The sequence below is a fragment of the Pipra filicauda genome, unplaced genomic scaffold (genome assembly GCF_003945595.2).
Source record: "Pipra filicauda isolate LSUMZ 115617 unplaced genomic scaffold, ASM394559v2 scaffold7_size6619720_pilon, whole genome shotgun sequence".
Taxonomy (NCBI): Eukaryota; Metazoa; Chordata; class Aves; order Passeriformes; family Pipridae; genus Pipra; species Pipra filicauda.
This window is the reverse complement of record NW_024104976.1, coordinates 5261071-5284784: the sequence shown is the minus strand read 5'-3', so window position 1 is coordinate 5284784 and position 23714 is coordinate 5261071. Positions and strand designations below refer to the sequence as shown.

At 40.5% G+C, this 23714-nt stretch overlaps 3 protein-coding genes across 15 annotated transcripts in view; 1 reads left to right on the top strand and 2 right to left on the bottom strand.

Annotated features, from left to right (window-relative positions):
• The window catches only part of MYO1E (myosin IE), a 79755-nt gene extending 75575 nt beyond the window's left edge, over window positions 1-4180 (top strand). The window contains exons 27-28 of one of the 3 annotated variants that reach the window (XR_003543648.2): window positions 1810-2015; window positions 2425-2511. Coding sequence is in view for 2 of the 3 variants with exons in the window: in XM_027736911.2 (XP_027592712.1) it covers window positions 2425-2594; window positions 3104-3180 (247 nt within the window). In the remaining variant the exon portion in view is untranslated. Of the gene's footprint in view, window positions 1-1809; window positions 2595-3103 lie in introns of those variants that run through there. The other 2 variants (XM_027736911.2, XM_027736914.2) reach the window with 2 other exon arrangements.
• A 1530-nt stretch (window positions 4181-5710) lies between these two features.
• On the bottom strand, window positions 5711-10601 carry CCNB2 (cyclin B2). The gene is made up of 9 exons (XM_027736960.2): window positions 10534-10601; window positions 9545-9673; window positions 9344-9469; window positions 8781-8951; window positions 8545-8703; window positions 7996-8232; window positions 7019-7159; window positions 6319-6429; window positions 5711-6006 (listed from the first exon to the last, which is right to left on the bottom strand). Exons 1-9 carry the CDS (start codon window positions 10561-10563, stop codon window positions 5905-5907), a joined length of 1206 nt encoding a protein of 401 aa, XP_027592761.1. The 5' UTR covers window positions 10564-10601; the 3' UTR covers window positions 5711-5904.
• Window positions 10602-12450: 1849 nt separating this feature from the next.
• Window positions 12451-23714, bottom strand: part of RNF111 (ring finger protein 111) — a 53917-nt gene continuing 42653 nt past the window's right edge. For 7 of the 11 annotated variants that reach the window (XM_039390092.1, XM_039390091.1, XM_039390095.1 and 4 more), the window contains 4 exons: window positions 16933-17025; window positions 15901-15996; window positions 14903-15030; window positions 12451-14345 (listed from right to left, as the gene is read on the bottom strand). In XM_039390092.1, coding sequence (XP_039246026.1) covers window positions 14228-14345; window positions 14903-15030; window positions 15901-15996; window positions 16933-17025 — 435 coding nt within the window. In that variant the 3' untranslated portion in view covers window positions 12451-14227. The remainder of the gene's footprint in view (window positions 14346-14902; window positions 15031-15900; window positions 15997-16932; window positions 17026-23714) is intronic. The other 4 variants (XM_039390096.1, XM_039390097.1, XM_039390098.1 and 1 more) reach the window with 2 other exon arrangements.

Sequence of the window (23714 nt, the reverse complement as noted above, 5' to 3'; positions counted from 1 at the left end):
CAACTTTTTGTACAAACGGACCCCTCTCAGCTGTCAGTCAACAGAAAAGCTCCCTGCACTAAATTCTCCTATTGGCCTAAGTATTTTTCCTGTGTGATCCAACTGGCTGATTTAGCATATTACTTACATTGTTGCTTCTGGTGAGCATTGGACACCTCACAGAAATCAAATAATACATAAAGTGTGCACAACTGATAGATGTGGAGTATCAAAAGTGCACAGGGTTCCTAAGTAGAGTCTTTCTAGTTCCTAAACACAAAGAGCCCTTGAGCAGAATTAGGCACATAAAGAGGCCTTTTCAGTTGTACTAATGGCAGTCATTTCCCCCCACTGTGCATCAAGTGTTAGCCATTCAAGCATATTTAGAGCATTTTTCTGTTTAAGATTAATCTTCAAATAAGAAAGAAATCAGAAACAAGTTATTTTTAACAATTCCAAAACTGTCAGCACATGCTAACACCTTCAGACACCTCCATCTTGTAATAACTTCCATGCCTTTAAGTGGTGAAATTTTCTCAGTGCATGTCACCTTCTTTTGATAAAGCTGTTTTACTAATAATAGACTCTACTTTGTCTGGAGACTACACAAAAACTCATAAGCTGCAGGATAAAGCCCTTGTGATTTCTGTCAGCAGCTGTGACTGACACATGCATTGCTGTAAAACGCAGCAGCCACCAAGTACATGATGATAGGAACCATTAGGTTGGATTCAAAAGATCATTTACATCACATAGCACAGTTCCTGATGCTGTGGGTGTGCACCAACAGCCCCCTGTTTCAGTCTCAGGAGTTCACAAGGATGATTAGGAAGCATTAAAGCTTCTGTCACTGCATTAACACTTAAACTATGGTCAGTGTAGTCCAAGGGAAGGAAAACAGCAAACAATAAAACACAGTGTTAGAACATCCTGACTATCTGCCCCAGTTTTCACCAGTAACTCTATACTCAGAGTGGTAGAAAACCCCCAGCAAAGAGCCACAGCAGTAACTGCAACCAGAGCAAGTAGGGAACAGGCACCCATCGCTCCCCTCCAGATGGATTTCATGGAAGCCAAGCTTCTCTAGAGGAAGTGCACTTAGTAATACTTTACAATTCTGAGGAAGGAGGGAAGAGGAAGTTGGGGAGTGAGGGTTGTTTGTTTTGTCCCTAATCCCAACCAGTAATCCAGCCAAGGTAGCAGACCATGTGAATTTAGTATTTCAAACCACAGCCATATATAAGCAGATATGGTGTTTGAGAGTTAGAATTCGGTTTATTTTTAGCAAAGCTGCCAAAAAGGAGGCACTGGTACTAACAATCCAGTCCAACACCAAGGTTAAAACCAGTATGTTCCCACCAGCAGAACAGCTCAGTTAAGATGTTCTTGTTCTACTGTGGTTGAACAGAAGCTGAGCTACTTTTCCAAGACTTGTGCTGAATTCCTTAATTTGCATACATAGGTCCAGGTTTCACAACATACTGTATTTCAGGAATAGTCAATACAGTGCTACAGAGCAGGAGATCTCCCCCATATTAGATAGGAGCATTTCAGTTCTCAATTTATAACCTGTACTTTAAAGATTATTTTCTGGTGCAGTTCACAACACAAAGAACTAGACAGAGGTGTATTGACAAATATTAGGCCTAGGACTTTGTGTAACTAACTACAAACCTTTTCTGCAAAAGCTGTGTAATGTTATCATGGCATTTACATGACACGATCATAGTTCATTCTCCTCCACATCATTACACCATTTTCAGTCATTCAGCACATTTATTATTAATTTTAAACTGACATATTAAGTCTAATACCTGTTCTCTCTTCCAGCCTTTATTAGCTGATGAGCTGGCAAAATGCATTTCTTCCCTCTTTCCCCTTCCTAATCTTTGGAGTGGTCACAGCTGTGACAGTTTGTGCAGCATCTCCCCTGCTGCTTCAGAGTTGGCTGTAACAGAACAAGTCCGTAGATGGCCCTGGAGTCTGAGGCAACTTAAAAGAGATGCAGTCTTTGTTACAGCTTAGTCACAAGAATGGTAAAGTAGCAAGCCTGTGAGCTAGAACTTTGTTTTTAATACTGAAAACTAAATCCTTGGTGACATTGGGGCAAGGGGAGAGACAGCCTAAGCTGTGTAAATACAAAGATCTGCATGAACTGCATGTGCACAGTTGCTTCCATTTCAGCCTGAGCACTAAAACTTCTCTGCATTTGAACTGCTGTTTGGAAGTACTTACCATCTATTTCTGTAGGAAACAAATGGCAACTCTCTTCCTGTCACAGGGAAGTCTCATACTGCTGTTTTTAATTGTTGTGACATAAGAAAACAGTTTTTCTCTTGTTCTGTGATATTCTTTAAAATGAATTCAGTAAGACAGAGGGGTTTGGAAAAGCTTAGGTTCGAGTCCTAGGCTTTGAAACACATTAACATTTTTTTCTCCCCTCAGTGTTCGCAGGCAGACCACAAACCGCCCCCCACCAGCTGGAGGAAGGCCTAAACCCCAGCCCAAGCCTAAGCCTCAGGTACCTCAGTGCAGGGCACTGTATGCATACGATGCTCAGGACACGGACGAGCTCAGCTTTAACGCCAACGACGTGATCGAGATCATCAAAGAAGGTACGGGGGGAGAAAGGGTTTGTTACTTCAGCACCTGAAGGCACAGGGCCAGAAGGACGGACAAGTCTTTCCAGGCCACCCCACAGTTACCCTGCAAGTTTCTCTGATAGCTCAGGGAGCAGAGGAGCCTCCAGACCCACACCAACCAAACCAGTTCACTCCACAGCACGTCCGAGACAGATCTGTGACATGAATCACAGGGTACTGCAGAGCTGCAAGTTTAGTCAGAGAGTAATTCTACCACAGATGACTGTCATCTAGATTAAAAATCAACCTAAGCCACAGCTGTAGAACAAGAATTAAAAAGTAATCAAGCAGTTCCAGCTCTGGGTCTCAAAAGCAACATCCTAAGGCAAAGTCATGTGGCCAAAAGATGAGCAAGCTCAGGTTCTGCAAACCATGTCCCCTCATTCCTCCCCAAGAAACCTCTCACTGTGGCACAGCTTTGCAAGAAGTGTAACAAAAAGCCTTAAAGAACCTGACTACTTACCTTGCTGTCTTTGTTACAGATCCTTCTGGCTGGTGGACGGGAAGACTACGAGGGAAACAAGGTCTGTTTCCCAACAATTATGTCACCAAGATATAAAAGACTGTCAGAGAAAAATTGGCATGAAGTTACCAGTGGTTGAAGGCCTTTTCCCTTGCCTTCAGGACATTGTTCTTCCAAGATGTGCTGTTCTCAGCAGTGTTTTCCCCAGTAAAGTTGTACATGAGCAGGAAGAGTTACCCACAGCACAGACTGTGATCTTTTGTCTCAGAAGCATACAGCAATGGACATACTGATCAATTATTTATTATATTTAAAACCTGGTTTAAACACCTGATAAGTGAAGAATACTCAAACCTACCATCTTCCTGAAACAGGTGCTTTACAGCCTGGGACCAGGGACTGAGAAAGGGGTGTATTTAATAAGTGCCTTCAGCTGAATATCAGTAACCTTTTTAAATATCTACTGAAGATAATGTTAAATGCACATTTCCTCTAATGCAGATCATTCTGGGGAACATGTTAAGTATGCTGCTACGTCAAAAAGATTTAGGCTCATTTGGGATATTACCACCATCTAAAAAACTACTGTGATGGTCTATTTAAGTAATTCTGTACAGAGATGTAATGGAACTAGTTTGTGTTTAGGGACTCCAACAGGCACTGTAAAAAGTTAAAAAAGAAAACCACATAGTACTGTATGCTATACAATGTTGCCTTCTTCAAGATTTATATTATAATATGGCTGGCCCATGTTGGTTTTATGTTTGTTGTTTTACCTGTTAAAAGAAGTGTGTCTATAAATGTACAGTTCTGCATAGAAAGAAATTGTATTCTGTATATAAAAACTGAGTATAACAGAAACATGTATGAATGTATTATGTAGTAGTCCACTGTTCTTAGTAGTACTGCTAGAATTTTTATGCCAGGTACTTACAGATCTGCACTACTCCTTTTAAATGGTAAAAGCACAAGTGTTACTGCTTAAGTCTGATTGCCTCCCACAGCAGAGTGGCTGTTGCTTGCCCTGCAATTACCAGAATTCATGCTTTGCCTTCTGAACCTCCATGAAATAAAACACAGGAAGCAGTTTGCTCAACAGGTTTGTTCTCTGTGCACTTTGTTCTCAGTTCCATGTACAAACTGAGCCCTTCACAACAGTGGCTTTCAGATTTTACTGCACTGAGTTCTAAAGACAAAGCACCCTTCCTTCACTCCAAACCAAATCATTTTCCTGCAGTGCTGTGCATTGCATTTTGTTCTTGTTAAGAGCAGTTAACCCCCCCACCCCCCATATGTTGGTAATTATGAGTTGTGTGAGCTTTAAGATACAGCTAAAAGTCTTGAATGCCCTCCCTCCTAAACCATCACCTGAGTCTAATTTAGGCACACAAACTCCCATCTTCTTTAGGAGATGACTGACTCTAGAAGCTGTTTCTGAGAGCCAGAAACTAGGACTTCAGCCCAGGGGGGAATTATATACACACAAGGGATCAAGCTTTCAAAAGAGCATGTGCAGTAAATGCTAGGCTTGCTTATCCTATGGGAGAGAAGTCTCCTGCTTCAGAAGATAAAAACCAGTAGTTTCAACATCCTTCCCACAGGGAAGCATTGAGGTTTTGGTAATTGCTGCAGCACTGGGTTCTTCCCTTCATCAGAGCCTGCACACTCATGAAGAGAAGCTGGAAGAATCATAGAATGGTTAGGGCTGGAAGGGAGGCACTGAGTTTAGTGTAACTTGGAGAATATCAAAAGCTCTGTAATTTACTGTTACTAATTTAACAAATAAATAAGGTATTGAGGTAGAAAAGTGGCATTACTTAAATGCTTGTATTCCTTGTCAGCATACAGATACATTAAGATTAGAAACAAAGAAAAAGTAATATGTTCAAAGACAAGGAAGAATCAATTTATGGGAGGGTTGACTCTTATCCCAGGCACGGAGATTTACTGGAGAAGTGGGGGCTGGAGGAGGAAAGAAGTGAGGGTGGGCAAGTGAACAGGTATGAAAAGCTAAGGAGGTTGTTCTTTTCAAGAAGTAGGGCGGGTTTTAAGAGCTGAGCTGGTTTCAAAAGGTCTCATCCCTACAGTTCCACACCTACATCCCCTGCACAGTGCTTAGCATCACAGGAGACTTAGAATTTTCCTACTTTAGCTCCCTCTGTTTAGGCACACAGAGAACACATTGCCTTATGCTGACCTAAACACAAAGATTTACAAGGTTAATACCTGTTGAAGCCAGCCTACTTCTTTCCCCTAACTTGAAGGCAACAAACCACCAAAAAAAAAACCAAACAAAAACCCAAACAACCACCACCAACAAAAAAATCAATTCCTGTATATTTCCTTGGGACAAGGCACTGAAATAAAGTACATATTTAGTATTCTTTAAGGTACACAAAAAAAAGATGAACTGTCTGCCTGCTCATTCTAACCTGAAGAGTGAAAACAAGTTAATAAATACAATGCATTATATAAAGCCTGGAGATTCTCACTGGAAACCACTGTGGAGAATAATCATCCCCATTTACCTGCAAGTTATCATATCAATCACCTATTTAGTCAAATGTCCTGTTTGGCCAGCAGGTTGCAGACATGTCTAGGGAGTACCTTAGAGAGTCACACAGTGTTGAAAAGAGAGGAGCTTTATTGGTAGGTAGAAAGTTGTGTTACAGAGCAAGTTTAAAACGTCACCTTCCGGGCGAGTCTGCAGAGTCTGTGGGAGGGCTGGAGAATTCTATGTACAAAGAGCAGTGGTTTTGCCTCAGCAGACAAGACAAAGTGCACACACACACCATCAGGCCTTGGCTCTGCCCAGGGTTTTCATAGGAGTGATGCAGCCAGGTCCTTGATAATCTCACTGCTCAGCTGAGGGATAGTGCTGATCATCATGAGTTTGCTGCTTGCATACTTGTTCTTTACAGCCTGCAGAGGCAGAAGGACAGTTACAAAAGACTTACACATACAATACCTATGTTCAGGCAGATGATTTTGGGTCAATTAGCCTGACTGCCTGGAAAACAAGCAAACAAGACCAGAAGTGAACCAGTCCAAAGTAGCTAGAGCACAGTTAGTCTGAAATGTTTTGGTGTTAAAACTAATGCAACAGCCTCTCACAGGCTTGTCAGACCAGCATATGCTTTCAGATAACATACAGAATATTTACCTAAGGAGCCACAATATGCAGCAAAGACATTTTAAAAACATTAAAGAGAAGACTTAAGTCATTATACTTACGGTGTATTTTGTTAACTTCTCATTTACTTTGACCACGTTCTTGGCCATATGTTTCATAGTCATCAGAAGACTGTCTTCTGCATACCCAGTGTAGTATTGTTGCTTTGTGCCCTGCAGCAGAACAGTAGGAAACTTGAGATTTGTGAAGGGGGAAGTGCTGCTCAAGGCACAGGCCCTTCAGGCAGCAAACACCCTTAGCTTGAAGCTAAGCCTCAAGTGCTGGAAACTGTAGCTGTCAGTTTAAATGACAGATCCAGAGTAACTTCTGATGTGCAGAAGTCTGGATGTATCAGTTTCAAGGACCATATTTCTACACTGCAGAGGATTTTAAAAGAAGCAATTTTTGCAAGAGTAACCACTACCTGAATTACAATTCACTATTCATGGTCCAGGATTTCATCATGCTACATATATTGCAAGAATTATGAACTACCTTTATTTAGTGTGACCTTCTGTGCTTTCACAAGAAAAATCCCTTCATACCACAGTGTTCACATTGAAAAAGATAGTTGAACAGCCTAATGTATAGTGGTAGGTAGAGAAAGAAATATACCACTACAATCTCACTGTCATTTGAGCACCAGCATTATCACCATCATTACCAACTTCAACACAATTTTCTGAAGTACTTGTTTTAGTGGTTCATTTCCATTGACTGAAGAAAGAAACCCCTCACAACAAGTTTGATTAAAATACTTACCCATTTGTCATGTCCCAGGATCTTCTGTGACAAGCATAATGCAGCAGCTGCAACCTCTGAAGGCCGATGGTGGACCATGTCATAGTCTATCAGTGTCAGCTCCATCAGGTATTTTGCCAGAGTATGTTGCTTAGCGTCGGCCTACCAGATTGAGAGCTTGTTAATACACAGGGTTTCACTTCACTTGATCATAATCATTCAGAATTGATTACTGTATTCAATAACAAAACAAAAATAGTCAGCAAAATCTTTACTGCAGTCTGGGGGCCATCCTCTCTAACAGGCATTCATCTCCACATCCAGACCAGAGTCCCAGTCAGTCTAGACTAGCAGCCATTTGGAATTTACACACGAAGCCAAGTGAGGGATTTTAACAGAAAACTGCAGTATCAGGTACTGCAGTGCCCAACTGGGGATACATGTGCTCCTCTGTAACACACCAAGGGTAGGGAAGGGCAAAATGACTTAAGGAGAACCTTACTACATCGAGTTACCCAGTGGTGTGTTGAGGTAATTGGAAGCCCACTTCAAGTGTGGACAGTCCACCTGAGTAACTACTGAGGTGGGGAAAAAAGGGTTGGATCAAATAGAAAGCTTATCTTTTGATTCTTAAATAACAGTATTTGCAACCAGAAGTTACAAATAACTGCAACACTGGTAGTGTTTTAGGAGTAAATACCCTGATCAACAGGATTAGAAAGATTAAAAGCAAGGGTTCTGCTCTAAGGTATGTTTAGTTTAATGTTTAGTGCCACTAGGACTGAACACAGGCCCCAGTAAATACAAACGTGAACTGCTCCTGGCTGCCACAGTGACACTGCCCTGTTACTCCACACGGTGGAGTTTCAGAGCCGAGTATTTCCTCATCCAGCATTTAAGCAGAAGGCAAGTAAGATCACATGATGAAAATGCCAGGAGCAATCCTGACAGACTTTATAAATATAGGAAAGTGCCAGATAACAAGGATGAGCACCCACCTCCCCAGCTTTTGATGCTCTTCTTAAAAAGTGGATTGGAAGAGGTCGTCCCAAATCAAAGTTTAATTCTTTAAGAATAATCATCTCCATTTCTCTTATTTCACTGCTGGTGTAGGCATTGTCAGTAATGTAAACAAAGTCTGCTACATCAGGACACAATATCTCTTCGTATTTTGAAGCTACAAGCATCGCTGTTACACCCACCAGCTGAAGCCTCTTGCGAGGTACTGGATGACTCTGCAACACGGGAATTTAAAAAGCAGGACCCAAAATGTCAAACTCTAAATAAACAGATTCAAATTTATCAGTTTAACAGTATGGCAGTGCTCATTCTTATAACATAAATTCTGAGTCAGAAGTGTCTGTATTGACAGGCTCAAAAAGGGCAGCAGCCTCAGAGTTAAGATGCCACACTACAATAGCTCTTGCACAGAGAGCAGATTTTGCAGGTTCTTAGATTTATAAAGAAAGGATAAATCCCAAACTCATTTAAAAACACAGCAATTGAATAAGTCTTCCGATCTGAACCCGAGTTGAGAGGTATCTTACTTGTAAGAAGCGATCTATAAGCGCAACACACATGTACAGCGTCTCCTGCAGGAGGTGGAACCTCGAGTGGACCTGGACCAGCCAGTCCACCAGGATTGCTCTCATGCGCCCGTTGATGGTCCTCCCGTCCAGGTACTGGGGGCGGACAGACTGCTGCAGCTGTGGGGGGGAGAGAGCTGTGTGAGCAGGGAGGTCACCCACGCTGCAGGCAGCGGTGCAGATGTGACACATCGTACCTCAAGCTCTCTCAGATACAGGTAGATGTCCTTGACATAGTCACTGCACAGCTGGGGATTCTCTGAGTCCTCAGCATCAATGTCTTCCACATTGTTGAGCAACACGTCAGAGAAGGCTTGGCATAAATCCTCCTCTTGCATGGATACATCCATAGGGACAGGAGACAAAGCCTAAGGAACACACCGTATCTGTTAACACATCTTATGTCTCTACTGGTTAAGTTTCACCGTTCCTTTGTTTCCATGTTTCTCCAATTACTACCACAATTTCTTTAGACACAAGTTGAAACCAAGCTTGCACTGTAGTGCAGCAAGTTTTCACTGAGATGTCACACAAACAGAATCCAAAGACCTTCTAGTAACTGCCAGCTAAAGCAGAAACTTCATCCAGTACTTCAACAGCTTGTTCTGCCACTTGGAACGTCAGCCTGTAAGTACAACGTGCATTAAACCAAAACCTCAGTACAGAGGCTTACCTTTTCCAGCAGACAAACTATTCTGAAGTCAGAGCTCCAAGCTGCAAATCAAAATTAAAAATCAAAACAGAAATCATCACTTCCTACCTTTGGAACATCAGTTTCCTTAATTACTTGATTCACAGCAGCTGGAGCTTTACGCAGTACAGTTCCATTTGTGGTCTTGCTAGGTCCTTTCACAGGTTTTATGGATGCCTTGGGGCATTCTGTTCTCTGTAGTGAAAACAACTATTATTAGTACAGTGGGGCCAACTCTTCCCCAGACAGAGATTTCAAATGTTCCTTTACCTTAGTTAGGCGTGTTCCTCTTGTTGCGACTTTATTTCCGATTTCTTCCAAGGCAGCCCTTCTGCCAGGAAGGTGAGTTTTTGCTTTACTTCTAAGGTCAGACACAGCATTCTCCATCCCTCTAGTGACCTAAAACGGTAAAATTCCAAAAGTTTAAGAGTCAGAGACTAACGATTTGCCAATGCCCAACTCCATTACACCCTTACCACCACTGTACCCGTGTGCCCCTGTGCCTGCTATCCATTGCTCAACCAGCTTTTATTTCCTACATTCGTTCAGAGGAAAGTCTCCTCTGTACAGGTTTCAGAGCACTGTACTCGCTGAACTGAGTTGTAAAATTAGAGCAATGCACCCGATCTCATTCTTGGTAAGGTTAAGAGTGCTCACCTCCTATTTCACCCTTTATTATACTTACACATTTTGTAACTACAGCAGCACTCCCAAGAAGACGCAAAAAGCAAGTTCTTTGTTACATATATACCATATAAATTAAAAACTAGGCTATACACGCAAAAATCGATAGCCTTTGTTATGCACAGCGAAGAAACTACTAGGGTTCAAGCTTCTCGTGGAGTTCAGTTTAAACCCGTAGACGATCACCAGAGAAAGGTTCTGTAGTCCCTTCCCACACCTCCCCCATTCCATAGCTTTAGTTTTCTCGCTCCCGTTCCGCGGGGGAGGCGCGGGCGGCCAAGGCCGGGAGCCATCCGAGGGCAGGGCCCGCTCTGCGGGGCACGGGGCAGGCCGCTCACACCGCTCACACACCCCGGCCAGGGCCCCTCACACCTCCCACAGCCTCCCGCCACGGCCCGGCCCGGCCGCTGCCGCACCGCCCCAGCACCGTGGGGTCCCGGCCGGACACAGCGTCCAGAGCTACCCCCCCCACTCTCGCAGGGCAGAGCCCCCGCCCTCCCAGCCCGCGGCCCCCGCGCCGCCTGAGGGTAAAGAGGCCCACGGGCGGATCGGCGGCCCCCCGCCGCGGCACTTACGGGGACGCGTCGCGCCGCGGGCAGCGCCATGGTCACGGGCAGCAGCGTGAGGGACCCGCTCCACTCCGCAGCACAAACGGTAGTCGCAGGCGCACGCTCCCGCGACTCCCTTTAAAGCCCGGCCCGCTCTCCCATTGGCTAACTTCGTACAATGCACGCGTCCCATTGGCCCGCCTGCCCAGGCTCCGCCCCAGCAGGAAACGGTCCGAGCCGTTTCCGGTTCCAGGCCCTGAAGGGAAGGGCGGCCCCGCCCTCGGGGATCGGCCCAGCCCACGGTCCCAAAAAAGGACGTTTTAACCCCAAAAGCAGCGGCACTGCGGGGAACGGCCAGGTAACAGCCGTGTACAGCTGGGGAGAGGCCCGCGAAGCAATGGAGGCACCTGCGCTTCGCATCGAGGTTATTATGGGTGGCAGCTGTGGGGGCCAGCACTGCAGGACCAGCGGGACCACCCAGAGCAGACCGACCTCGTTCAAAGGAGCAGCTTCACACAATGCCCTGCAGGAAACCAGTCCAAACAGCTGCATGTTACAGCTTTTACTTTAAATTTCACTAAGTTAATTTAATAACGAGTGCCGAGATTCAGAGACTTGAACACTACAATAGTGGGCTAAACTGGCTGAAAAGTCTAATTACAATTCTTCTGCAATCCCCCCAAATTGGCTTTGAATTCCAAAGTTCCACGTGACTGCTTATCCACATAATTAATTGCAGCTAAACGTCGATCCTTCACTGAGGTAATTTCTTCCTCAGTTAGTACCCATAACACTTAATACATGTACCCAAAGGAATGTTTAGGGACCAAAACTTACAAGAGCAAGAGGAGACAGAGGAAAAAAAAAACTTGCATAAGAAACAGATTTTGAATGATACCAGTCTAACATTTTATTTATTGCATACAAAAGGATTTCTTTTGACAATGGAGTTTTATATGAAAAGTAATTTGATGCATACTGTTGAGAATCTTATCTTCAAAGTCAAAGATGCTGCAGAAAACTTAAGGCAATGCATCTAAGCATATAAAGCACAGTAAGTGGTGGAAATTTTCAAAATGAAAAGCCTAATCTTTCTCCTTCTCTTAAATTACGGTTAAGTCACAACCTTCTGGAACAGAAGTAAGCTGCAGCTTTTTAGCCCCTGCAATAGCATTAAGATCAGAATACTGTGATTCCTGACAAAAGTGTTCAACATCACATTACAATGTTATGCATACATTTAAAAGCAAGACAGTATCAGTAGCTGTTATAAAACAAATCAAATCATGGACCACTAAAATACCTCTAGTACCAGGTACTCAAATCAGATCCATAAAGTATTTCCTAAAAAAAAAAATAAAAAATAAAAAAAAAAATAAAAAAAAAATAAAAAAAAAATCCCCCAAACCTGTGCTTCTTTGTCCTGTAACAAAGCCAAAATAGATTCTATCAGATACCCGGCATCTCTTATTTTAGAGGCCCTGGGGTTTTTGTCCCATGTCTCTCAAGTACCTTCTTGGAAACTTTTAGAAGTATCATCAGTCTTCAAACATTAGTGGTCAACTAAAACTACCCTTCTTTTTAGTCACTGGAATACAGAAAGTCTCTGTTCAGTCCTTCCAGCTACTTTTATTCATTTTTAGCAAGGCAGCTCCAACTCCAGTCACTCTGAATTTCCTACAGCCACCATGTTCAAAAGCTTTAGCAGAAACCCACGGGAGGGTTTGCAGCAGTCAGATCCTGGGCTGCCTCTCTCCCTCATCCCCCATTTACAAGCGCAAAGTGGTTTTAAGTTCAGTTCTAGCAACACAATGAAGCTTGAGAAGGTCCATTTATCACACACTTAAAGCCTCAGTGCCAGAGGTGTTAAGTTTGTTGCCAGCCAATAAAAAAAAAAAAAAAAAAAAAGGAAGCTGCTTGAACCACACAGAAACAGGCATCAAATTAGATACGGTAATATTTATAAATGTTTTTTAGTGTAAACATAACAGTTCGTCTTCTAGATTTACTGTAAACCATTGTACACATCATCTGATTATGAAAGACAAAGACAAGAGAAACCGAAGGTATTTATTATTCAATCCACTTACAAAGCAGGTGGCTTAATGCAAGCTAATTGACATGTTTATCTATGATCCCCGAGGAACAGCTTTTCCAAAGTGACAGTAAATACTGTCCCAATGTTTTTGCACATTTGCATTTTGCTATGTTGAGCACATTTAAATAAACTATAATCTATTATATGTGAAAGAATGTTGATGAGCAACTTGGATCCTGAAGTGGATTAAAACCTCCTCCAAAGGCAAAACGTTAGTACATTATAACTTAATTCTATATACTATATTATGCAGCAAATCTTAACTATAGAAAATACTTCAATCAGTGATGGACTGTTGGTAATTTATAAAGAGGGAATCTATGATCAAGGCAAAAACTAGGTAACCACATAATTTGTGTCTCAGTTTCTACAGAAATTTACAGGCTTTCAATTTACTAATGAAAAATAAAAACAAGAGACAAGTGGATTTAGCTAACTTTATTAACTTTAAATCTAATAAAAATCCCAAGACACGCCTGGAATCCTTAGAAATTCTATGAATGCATGTATATAAACCCAAACAAAAACCCTGCAGCTTTAAGTCCTTACTGAATGGTTTTATATTAAAAAAAAAACCACAAACCAACAACAAAACCCAAACAGCAACAACAACAAAAAGGAAAAAAACAAAAACAAAAGGAAAAAAAAACAACCCTCAATGTGCGCAGATACTTCAACTTAAGTTAGCAGAAGACCAAACAGATTCTAAGCTTCTTTTCCATTTCCCTAATAAGTCTTTCAATCTGCAAGTATCTACAATCCAGCTAACTGAAATCAACATTTAGTGTTCACTAGAGCTGTTTCACAGCAGCATATATTTAAGTTAGGGATTCAAATTTCTAGACATAGAAGAAAATGATAAATACAATCTGAACAGCAGTCTAAATGTTTAATATTGACATTCAAATATATCTGCATTGTGCTGAAATTTTAAAAACAAACACAAAAATCTGATCAGACAAAAACTCTGGTGATGAGTATGCTATATGTATCAGTCAAACTGAATATAGTCCATATTCTGTTCCCAGTATTAAGGATGTTATTTGACTCAGAACTGATATTGTAAATATACAGCAGCCATTTTTTCCTAATTAAGGAATGTCTCAATACATAATATTATCCTTTTCTAGATGATCTTTATACATTTAAACTAAAATATATGATTGATTAAATTAAGGAATTCGAGGTTAGTAATGAGTGAAATCATACTTTCAAAGCTTGATACTACATAAAACAAACCAAAAGAAAGAGACCACACAATTCTACTTACTAAAGCAGCTAATCTTGCCTGCAAGTTTGGGGTCACAAAGCCCATAATATGTGCAAACAAATGCAATACAAGGAACCATGCAAAAATACAGTAATGAATTGAAAGAAAAAAAATGTAAAACCTAAAAAAAAAAAAAAAAATAAATTTAAAAAAAAATTATAAATACACTGAAACTCAACTGTCTTCTACAATAAACTGTAGGTCTAGCATTAGTTGTACCATGTAGCAGAGCCAGCACTCTAAGGTTCAATGTTCCAAATCTGCGCAGGTAAGTCATGCCATCTTTGGTTGACTGCAGTACCAGGAGGGATGAGAGGGAGCGAGTGGGAGGACAAGAGTTCTGGAAAGCAGTGTCAACTTTCACTGGGCAGCTGAGCCTCAATGTCCACTCTGCAAATGGGGCACTTCTTGTTAGTAATCAACCACTGATCTACACAGACTTGGTGGAAAAGGTGCATACACGGAAGGCGCCTGTCACCAGAACAGAGAAACATGGGTGTTAGTGCAGCACTTCCACATCCACACACACACTGGAAAAACACAACCTGGCTTTTGCTACTCAGGGCTGTTCTTTCTGCAGGTCCATGCTTTCCCAAAAGTTTCACAGCCTTTCCAGTTGAACCTTCTCTCTGTCTAGTTCCAAGAAGAAATGGATATGGGCAATGAAGTCAAGCATCAACTGGATTCCACTGTATTAGACTGATTTAAATCTGTTATAGCTTAAGTAGCACAACTCCAGTCCAGAAAAACTAAAAGTGACAGCTGTGATTAATTCAAGGTATCAGCTTGGGCTCATAACACAAGCAGTCAACTTATGAAAGACTGTAATAAAATAACCTACATTCTACCTAAAGGCAGACTTAACAATGTGTGTTTTCAGTTGCAACTTGTTTTATTTCATTAGTTCAACAACAGACATTGTTTAATGGTAACTGTTCACCCAGGCAGTCCTGCAAGTGTGCCATATTTGACTGTGCTGTCGAAGCCAGAACATTTAACATCACATTCTGATATTCAGTGTTATTTACCTGACATCTTCACCTTCCTCCAATATAGACAAACAGATGGTACACTTTTCCTCTGTGTCTTCTTCTGTTCCTTCCTCTGCATCTTGTTTGCAGTGCAGTTTCCTCTGTGAGAACCAATCAGTTGTTACCTTATTAGTAGAGATGACATTATTGACAAACTGAGTAAAATCTGTTTTTGATACATATTCAACACATATTTCTTTGAAAACATTTTGAAATATTTATTCACATGTATTTGAACCAAAATGAATCAAGAACCAGCATTTGGAGCAAAACTTAGACATCTGAGACTTAACTACTGTTAATTATAGAAGTCTGCAGGACTGTGAATATATTAATTTCATATGGCTGCAACCAGTTCTTTTACTTTCTGTCTATGTATAAATCTCTTAATTTCATTCATGTAGAGAAAAAAAAAAAAATCCTTTCAAGCCCAGTATCTTAAGTCACTATTTATCAAGTGTGAAAGAACAATGTCAGTGTGAATGGGATTCTATATTATCATATACTAAACTCCAATTGAGAGACAATCTCAATTCTCAAAATTGTGTACCAGATTCAAACCTTCCCACTGTCCCAGTAATGTAATCAGAGCAAGGGTTAAATTAATACATACCAAGCAGGTACAGGAAAAATTTATTGCAAAAAATAAAGTCCTAACATATTTTATGTGTTCTCATTGAAGTCCGTTGACAATTTTGCTATTACCAGTCATTATTTCGTTGCTCACAAGGGTTCTCATAACTGCTGGACAAGTTAATCATATCAAACCGCTTTTGTTTATCACATTACAGCAGCTCTTTATCTAAGGAACAAATTTTAAATTTTCCTTGGGAAAGAAGTGGCATTGCAAGCTTTGCTTACAGTCCTTGAAACTTCAAGATAGAGAAAACATGCACTCCCTGAAGCTGACATTTCTGCAGGTTTAAGCTAACCATAACCATTATTACATGCTCAAAGAACTATTAGAGACAGGCCACAGTTTGAGAAATCCTCACCTTTTTGTATTTATGTGGATATGTGCATCTTTCTATAGTTCCCTGTGTTGCTCCACGATTAACGTTGCCTAATCGTTCCTCCAAGTGAATCAGCTCCTAAAAATCATGAAGGAATAAACAGTGTAAAAACTACTGTTTCAACTACCTTGAGTAAATACTAAATTTTATTTTAACCCATTTCCAATTTTAGAATGACAAACTCTTATTTCCCAACTTACTCAAATACAGGCAAAGCCAAAAAAAGCAAGTTGTGTGGGAAAAGTGATGGGCTTCTGTAGAAAAAACCCCACAACACTGCCTGGTATTTCAAGTTATAGGGAAACGCTATTTTACTACTAAAAAAATTGGAATTTTTTTGTCAGCTAGGAATGGTTATCAGTATGTTCACATGTACTTTTGTGTCTAATGAGGAAAATGCAATTAAAATACACTATGTAAATATTTAGTTTCTAACAGTCATTAAGGCTTAGAAGAATAAAAAAAGTTGCTTAAGTTGAAATATAATGACTGATTTATTTTTCTTCCAGCAATGAGTTTATTGGAAGCATGAGATGTCACTGAAGAGGTTTTCAGTGGACTAGGTCATTAACTCTCTGCATCTGATACCTTTTGTTTTCTCCTGTTTTATTTTCTTCACTCCACTTCAGCTCCTGCACTACGTAACAGGACAGCACTGTTACAGTGGCCAAGTTTCAGCCCTGCTAGGAGGATCCTGGCACAGTTGTTCAGAGACACCACTACCTTCTACCAGTATATCATGTGAATACTCCATCCTACGACTGGGTGGAGGGCAGAGCAAGATGTCCTGTCAGTTAATAACCACCTAAGCCTGCCTTGTCCAGGGCTCCTCTGACTGACCCACTGTTCAAGGTGCTTTTGTTCCAGTTCACCGTGGTGAGGGCATTCCCGAAATAAAGACTATTTTCTTAGTGATTCTTTTATATCTATATATAGAACTAGCTCTACCATACACCCTCCCCATATTCCCTCATGACACATTTTGACATTTATCTAGTTTTTTCTATTACAAACCTCAAAATTGCCCCTGAAAGGGCCTCTGAATGATGTTCCATCCAATCCCGATGAAATGTAACGGATGTGAGGGTAGCCCGCCATGTCTGGTACCTATTCAAACAGCAGATGTTCAGTTAAACCTATTCAGAACAGTCTCAGTATTTTACTGTTCACTTCACAAAATTTAAGTTCCTTTTGCTTTCATTGACTTGCTTATTATTTATACTCCTCAGCCTGAGCAAACAATTCCAACTGAAAGCACAACACAAACACCACTCTGAGCCCTCTAAACATAACCAGGAGCAAAACAGAAGTGAGACTAGATCCTCTATTATCATCTCTCCCCATCTGCATTACATATTGCTTGGACTCAATCCCCAAGTCTCAAAACCTCAAACTACATTGTATAAACCACCAAAAATATCTACCTGTTTCTGTAAACAGAACACCTAGCAGCTACACATGAAGTTATGAAAAGGACTTGCTACAGATTCACAAATTTAAGTTTTTAGTACCACAGAAGAAACAAGGCTAATACTGAGACTGAAAAAAACAGCCAAAATTCTCATCTTACCCAAAACAACAGAACATCTTCAGACACTTCAAAATTAGAGGCAGATAATTAACACTCAAAACTCTCATCTAAAGTCATAGGTAACTCTAAGTACACTCCATATTCAAGCATCCACTGACTTCCTTGCATATTAAGAGATATAAGCAGTGAACACAATATCAGTGTCCGGTGCTATATCCCACCAGCACTTTCATACAGGAAACCTGAAAGGTAGTTAATATATCAGGGACCCCTTCACAGCAGGGCTTCTGCACTCCATTTGCACCCCAGCAGGATGAGTGAATAATGGGATTGACTTTTTGTCAGAAACATACCAGTAGCAATTTTTAATGAACAGGTGGAAAAAAACCCAAACCCAAATGATCAGCAGATTCACTTTACTTAATCCCACAGAGCACATCAATATGAGGACTGTGAGCACTGTAAGCAGCACTTCACGTGGAAATAACATTAAGTACTTAAGAACTATCTTCCTTTCCGTGCTATCAGCTGATAATGTCTCTGCTGCTGTTTATGACAGCTCAAAATTCACCTTATGAGGCTGCCAGCAAGTCAGATATCCCAGATATTATTCATCAAGTCTGGTATTCACATGTGGCTTTTCTTCTTTCCAGCAGATACTCTGAAGCTTAACATATATGAAGGTGTAAAACTGAATGAATGCATTATGAAAAAGCACAGGCCTACACAAAGCTACTCACAGCACATAACAGACCAGTAAGCTACCTTTCTGTAGTTTTCAAATCCAGTATTGCAACTAAAAGCCGACAGGGATAGAAAAGATTTCTCTGCCCTAAATATTTTTTGTCCAGAAAAGAAACACAGAATCTGATTATTTTAAAGCAGTTTACACGGTGCTTGTTAAATGACCACCTCATAATGCCAATCATGAGCCACAAATAGAGCCACAACAAATCAGAGGTATAGAAACTGAAGATGCATATTCGTGCACATATCTAAACATTTCACGTAAGTAGTATCTGTTGGTGTCATAGATCTTACTGTTTGACAATACAAACTGTGGCTGTAACAAAGGAAGTCTGGGGCAGTGAATTAAAAATATGCTAATTTGTAAAAACTACATTGTGAGAAATCTGTCTCAGATAATCAGTGATTTACGATTCATGCTGTATTTAAGTGTGTAATTCTACTTCGGCTTCCAATTACAGAAAACACATTTAAATAACTGGGTCACTCATTCACACTATGAACATATTTACTGTCCCAGGTTTTCACTGGGCATAGACCTGGCATCATTTGGAAGTTTCTATTGCCTGTTATTACATTGTGAATCGATTGCCACCACTCAGAGGAAGGGAAGGTCCTGATAAAAATTAACCCAAGTCTCAGAAGTGATTTCCACTGCCTGCTTTTTGTATTGACCAGGATTTGAAAACAATCCTTTGGAAAGCAATGCACGTGAGAGTGCAGATACTGCACCATGACAGGAGCTGCAAAGTCCCAGGTGTATTGTGTAATTCTGTTCCAATTACAGTAATTACAGTTCCAATTGCCTCACCAGTCACAGTTTGCCAACTGCAGTGACATGCACCTGGACAGGTCTCCTATTTGGAACAAATTCTGCTACCAGAGACTATTTAAGAAACCTACTAAATTTAATTTTAACACTACAAACCCAGGAATTTCTCCGAGCACATACCACAACAAACTACTGAACTCAGACAAGAGAAATATCATGTGGGATGATGTATTTTCATGCTGATAAACAGGCCCTCATATTATGCTGATGGGGATGGCATAACAACTCTGCAAAATAATCTGAACATACAATGTGTACAGGCTCTTTTATAAAATATCCTGAGAGTACAGCTTATACTTCTGGCCAAGTAAAACACTACTTTGAAAAAACATGTCTGTAAGAAAAAGCCCAGTTCTTCTACATCTGCAGAATAAGCAGTCTGCTAATACAGTGAGATTTTAACTGAGTACATTTGTGATACACGATGGAGAAAAGATGGGCAAGAGAGAACTATCAATAATGCCCAACTAAGAACAGTCTTACTGAAGTCTTTTTCTCAATTACCATCAAGCTTCAAATGCAAAAATATTTCAGCTCTCTTGAAACAGTTTCACACACAAATTAAGTTTATTTTCAGTAAGTTTTGATATTGAACATAAGAAAAAAAGAAAAGTTTAAAGCTAAGGAAGAATGTAAGTAGTTAAAGGCAATGCCAGTCTGCACAAAGTGCTTGTATATATTCTTTTGGATACAGTCAAATTAATATATATATTTTAAAGCAATATACTCTGGACCTACAAATTTCAGCACAAGTTTTTTCCTGTAGAACAAGTACCATCTGTTTCTGGTTTTGCACTTTCTATTGACACTTCCCATGATCGCAAAAATCTGCAGCAACTAAAAAAAATCCAAGGCCAAGTCTGAGCTGTTTACAACACAAACATTCTGAGACAGTTTGAAACAGCTAAACTGCAGGGGAGGTTTTCTTCCCTTCTACCCTCTATCTTTGCAGGATCTTTCTGCTTTTCACTTGCCACAGTCAGTGGACAGGTTCTTCCACTGTCTGGTACTATTTATCTTGTCCATCCCAACCTTCTATTCCACGGTTCATATTAAGTGTCATCTTCATATATATTAAAACAACTTCCAACAGTAAACTTATTCAGTTCACTGCTCAGCTACTATCAATACTCAAAAAGAAGTAAAGCCAATCAATTAATGTCTTAAGTCAAATTTGAACAAGGAAAAGCTGCAGTTTTCATAGAGAGGCACTGTATGAAGGAACAAGTAACACCTGCTGCATAGATAAAACCCAGCTGTACCCCTGTCTGAGGGGAACATAAAACCCCAAGGAACAGTAATTCATGTTTATATTAAGAAAAGAAGTAGAAGCTGCATGACCAAAGTCTGTTTTCTCAAAAAATGCAATTGTATTTGATGCCGCTAATCAAGGCTAAAGTTCATCTTTAACTACTATCACTACACCAAGTTACAGCTTTAAGTGTTCAGATATTTTACAGGACTTTGTTTGCTTTTTTGGTACAGAACAGTTGCATCTCTTAGAGCTGCAACACCTGCATGTCTACACTCTGAGCAATATTATTCTGACCAGCACACATCTACCATAATGTGCTGGGACTTACTGTCTTGTACCTCCAAACCCCTCCTAATTATTACAACTAAGTGTAAAGATGGCCTCAAACACTCTGAATTATTCAGCAGGTAAAGGAACAGAACAGTCAAGCTCTGCAACAGAAGAAAAAAGGGGCACAGCATATTGAAAGCTGGATGTGTAACACCTGAGAGAGGTTAAGGCACCGTAAGAAATTTTAGGTTTGTTTGGGTTTTTTTTGTTGTTGTTTTTATTTGGTTTTTGGTTTAATTTAGTTTTCTGAGGGGAGAAGGGTTTTGTGTTGGTTTTTTCTTTGTTTTTGTTTTTTTGTTTGTTTGTTTGGGTTTTTTGGTTTTTTTAAAATTATGATTCAAACAACTCCTTCTGACCGACAAGCTGTAGTTGAGGTTCACAGATAAATTAAGGAGTCTTCTCAAGGCTTGCACCAAATGTAGAGAGATTTATTACATCAAAGTCCAAATAATTCCCCTTCCACACTCCCCACCTCTAAAATTCCCATTCAACAGGATACTATTCAAAAAAGCAGAAGAAGCTGGAATCAAGAGGCTGGAACAGCATACCCTGTATGCTAATTCTTTGCTTAAGAGGTAGTTGAAACAATTTAAGAATCATGTAGATAGCTTCCATTATTTAAGATATATTTAATAAACCAGAAACAAAACTAAAAAAAAAAACCCACAAACCACCACCCATCACCACCTCCCACTACTAACCATAATATGATCTGAAAATTATAGATTGTATCTATGGTAATCAGAATTAAGGCTGGTATGTAGTTTACTATGAAAAAGTCATGTTCCTTCTAACACCTATGTCAGCTTATTAAATTACAGAAACTGCCATCCTGTCCCCCCAGATGTGGTAACTGGTGCAGGGCAAAAAGTCTTTCATCAACAGTGCCAAAAAAGCAGCCAAAGGCATTCAGACTAAACAGAAATTGAAGTGGCTTCTAACAACAAACACTGGCATCAGGGAAGAACAGAGGGAACAGACAAAAAAGCTTTGGTCTCCTGTGTCCTTCCTGTCTGCTGTTTCATTAGTTATGCCATGCATTGATCCTCACTTGAGTCTTCCTAAAAATGATCAGTTTAGCAGAAGGGATATTTGTCCACAGTGGAATTCATCTGACGGATCTTTCCTCAGCACACACACAACATTAAAACAGTAACAAGTGGAACACAAACTACTCTAAGCCACGGTCATGCTCAAAGTAATTGTGTTAAATCCAGGAGGCAAACAGCCTGGCCCTTTCCTACACAGATATGAAGCAAGCTCTTCCTAACTCCTTTTAATCTAGGACTCTTCCAGAAGCAACAGTTAAACAGGTAAAAGTTTCTTTACCCAAGCTAGTAGGAAAGGAGATTTTGTTTCCCTGACACTCTATTCGGTCTGTCAAAGCTGCTGAATACTGATTATCTTCCCCCACGTATCTTTATCACTTTGTCCCCCTGAGGATTACAACTGCAGTCTACATTCCAGCACTGACTAGATGAAGATCAGGTTATCTGCATCCAACTAAAATCAGAAACTGATATATCAGAATCCTAATGTCATTAAAGCCCAAATAATCCATTATGCCCTTTACAGTCTGGCAGTAGTCTGAAGGGGTTTTAGTACTCCACAGGAGAAATGCATACTGCCAACAGGGCTGCTGGTATTTCAGAAAGCGGACTCAACACTAAGCAAATTTTTAGTTGAGTGACTGCATCAATTACTTTAAAAGACAACCCCCTCTCAAAACAAACAAACGAACTAAAAGAACAGCAGCAGTTTATGACATCTGCATCAAAAACATCACTAATGACTGGAAACCGGAAATTTCTATTTAGTACCCTCTGTACTTACAGAGAGGAGAAAGCCCTCCTCAGAACATTAACCACTTAGCAGAGGGACTCTACCCACAGTTCAGCCTCTCCTCCCCTGTCCCTGTTCCTGAAGTTACACAGAAAAAACAAAAAGATGGCAGCTGCACTTCATCTGTTACCTTTTATGGCACTTTTGTTGAACTTTAAGTTTGTTAGATGAAAAACTCCACTGACTACTTGCTCTCTATTAAAAATCAATTTTGCTGACATATCTGCTGTACTCTCACGTAAATGCAAATGAAAACTTTGACTTTTATTATTGCCATAGAAGAGGGAGAATCATCAAAAGGCATTTGTAATGCTTTGAACTCACTGCATATATAACTTCTAGCGGTGTCTAACCCGCCTTTGTCTTCACCTAGTGCATGTAATCTGAATACACCTAAAATTAGTCACAAACTCAACACAACTTCAAAGTTGTAACACTCGATCTGATCCCAGCATGGTTCAAGCCAGATCCCAAACACTCGAGGAAGTGCTGCTTACAGCAGTCTGTTCATGATAAAACACGCTGCCAGTACAGTGTGTACAAGGCCTCAAGATACCAACAGCTTCAGCTCCACTCAGACACTCAGGAATTACCATTTTAAGTACTAGAATATCCCTACACAAACATATGCACAAGTTTCCGTAGAGTTAAAGAACCTTATTTCATCTGCTTCTTTTACCAATTAGAAACAGCAGCTACTGAGCAGAAAGGCAGTAGTCCCTAAAATATCACACAAAGTTCAGAAGTTTCCTATCAGAGCTTTCTCCTGTTCTACTACTGAAAAGACAACCAACAGTGGGGTCCCAGCTACTTGCTCATGTAACATTTTAGTTGTAGGAATACCCCAATTAAAGTTAAAATACAACTAGTTTCTCATCACACTGTAATATAAGAATCCTCTGAACTCTGAAGTTTCTAGAAACTTCACAGCAATAATGGAAGTAAATCCCATAGTTGACTTATTAGCCCCGGGACTTCTGGTACCACTCGTTGGATCCAGAAGAGGACCAGAACTCCAACAGGACTGCAATGCCACTCTGGACAGGACTGTGATCGTTACCTCAACAGGACTGTGACCACCATCCAGACCAACAGGTTTCCTTTCCTTTTATTTTGCACCCAGGGGGCCATGTGGTGCTCAGCACAGAGGCCAACAAACACTGTTCTGTTCTTGTCCCAGGGTGATGGGTTATACATCTGTCTTTGGGGGTTAAAACCAGTTTTCTCTGTATCATTGTATTTATTGTAATCTTTTTAGT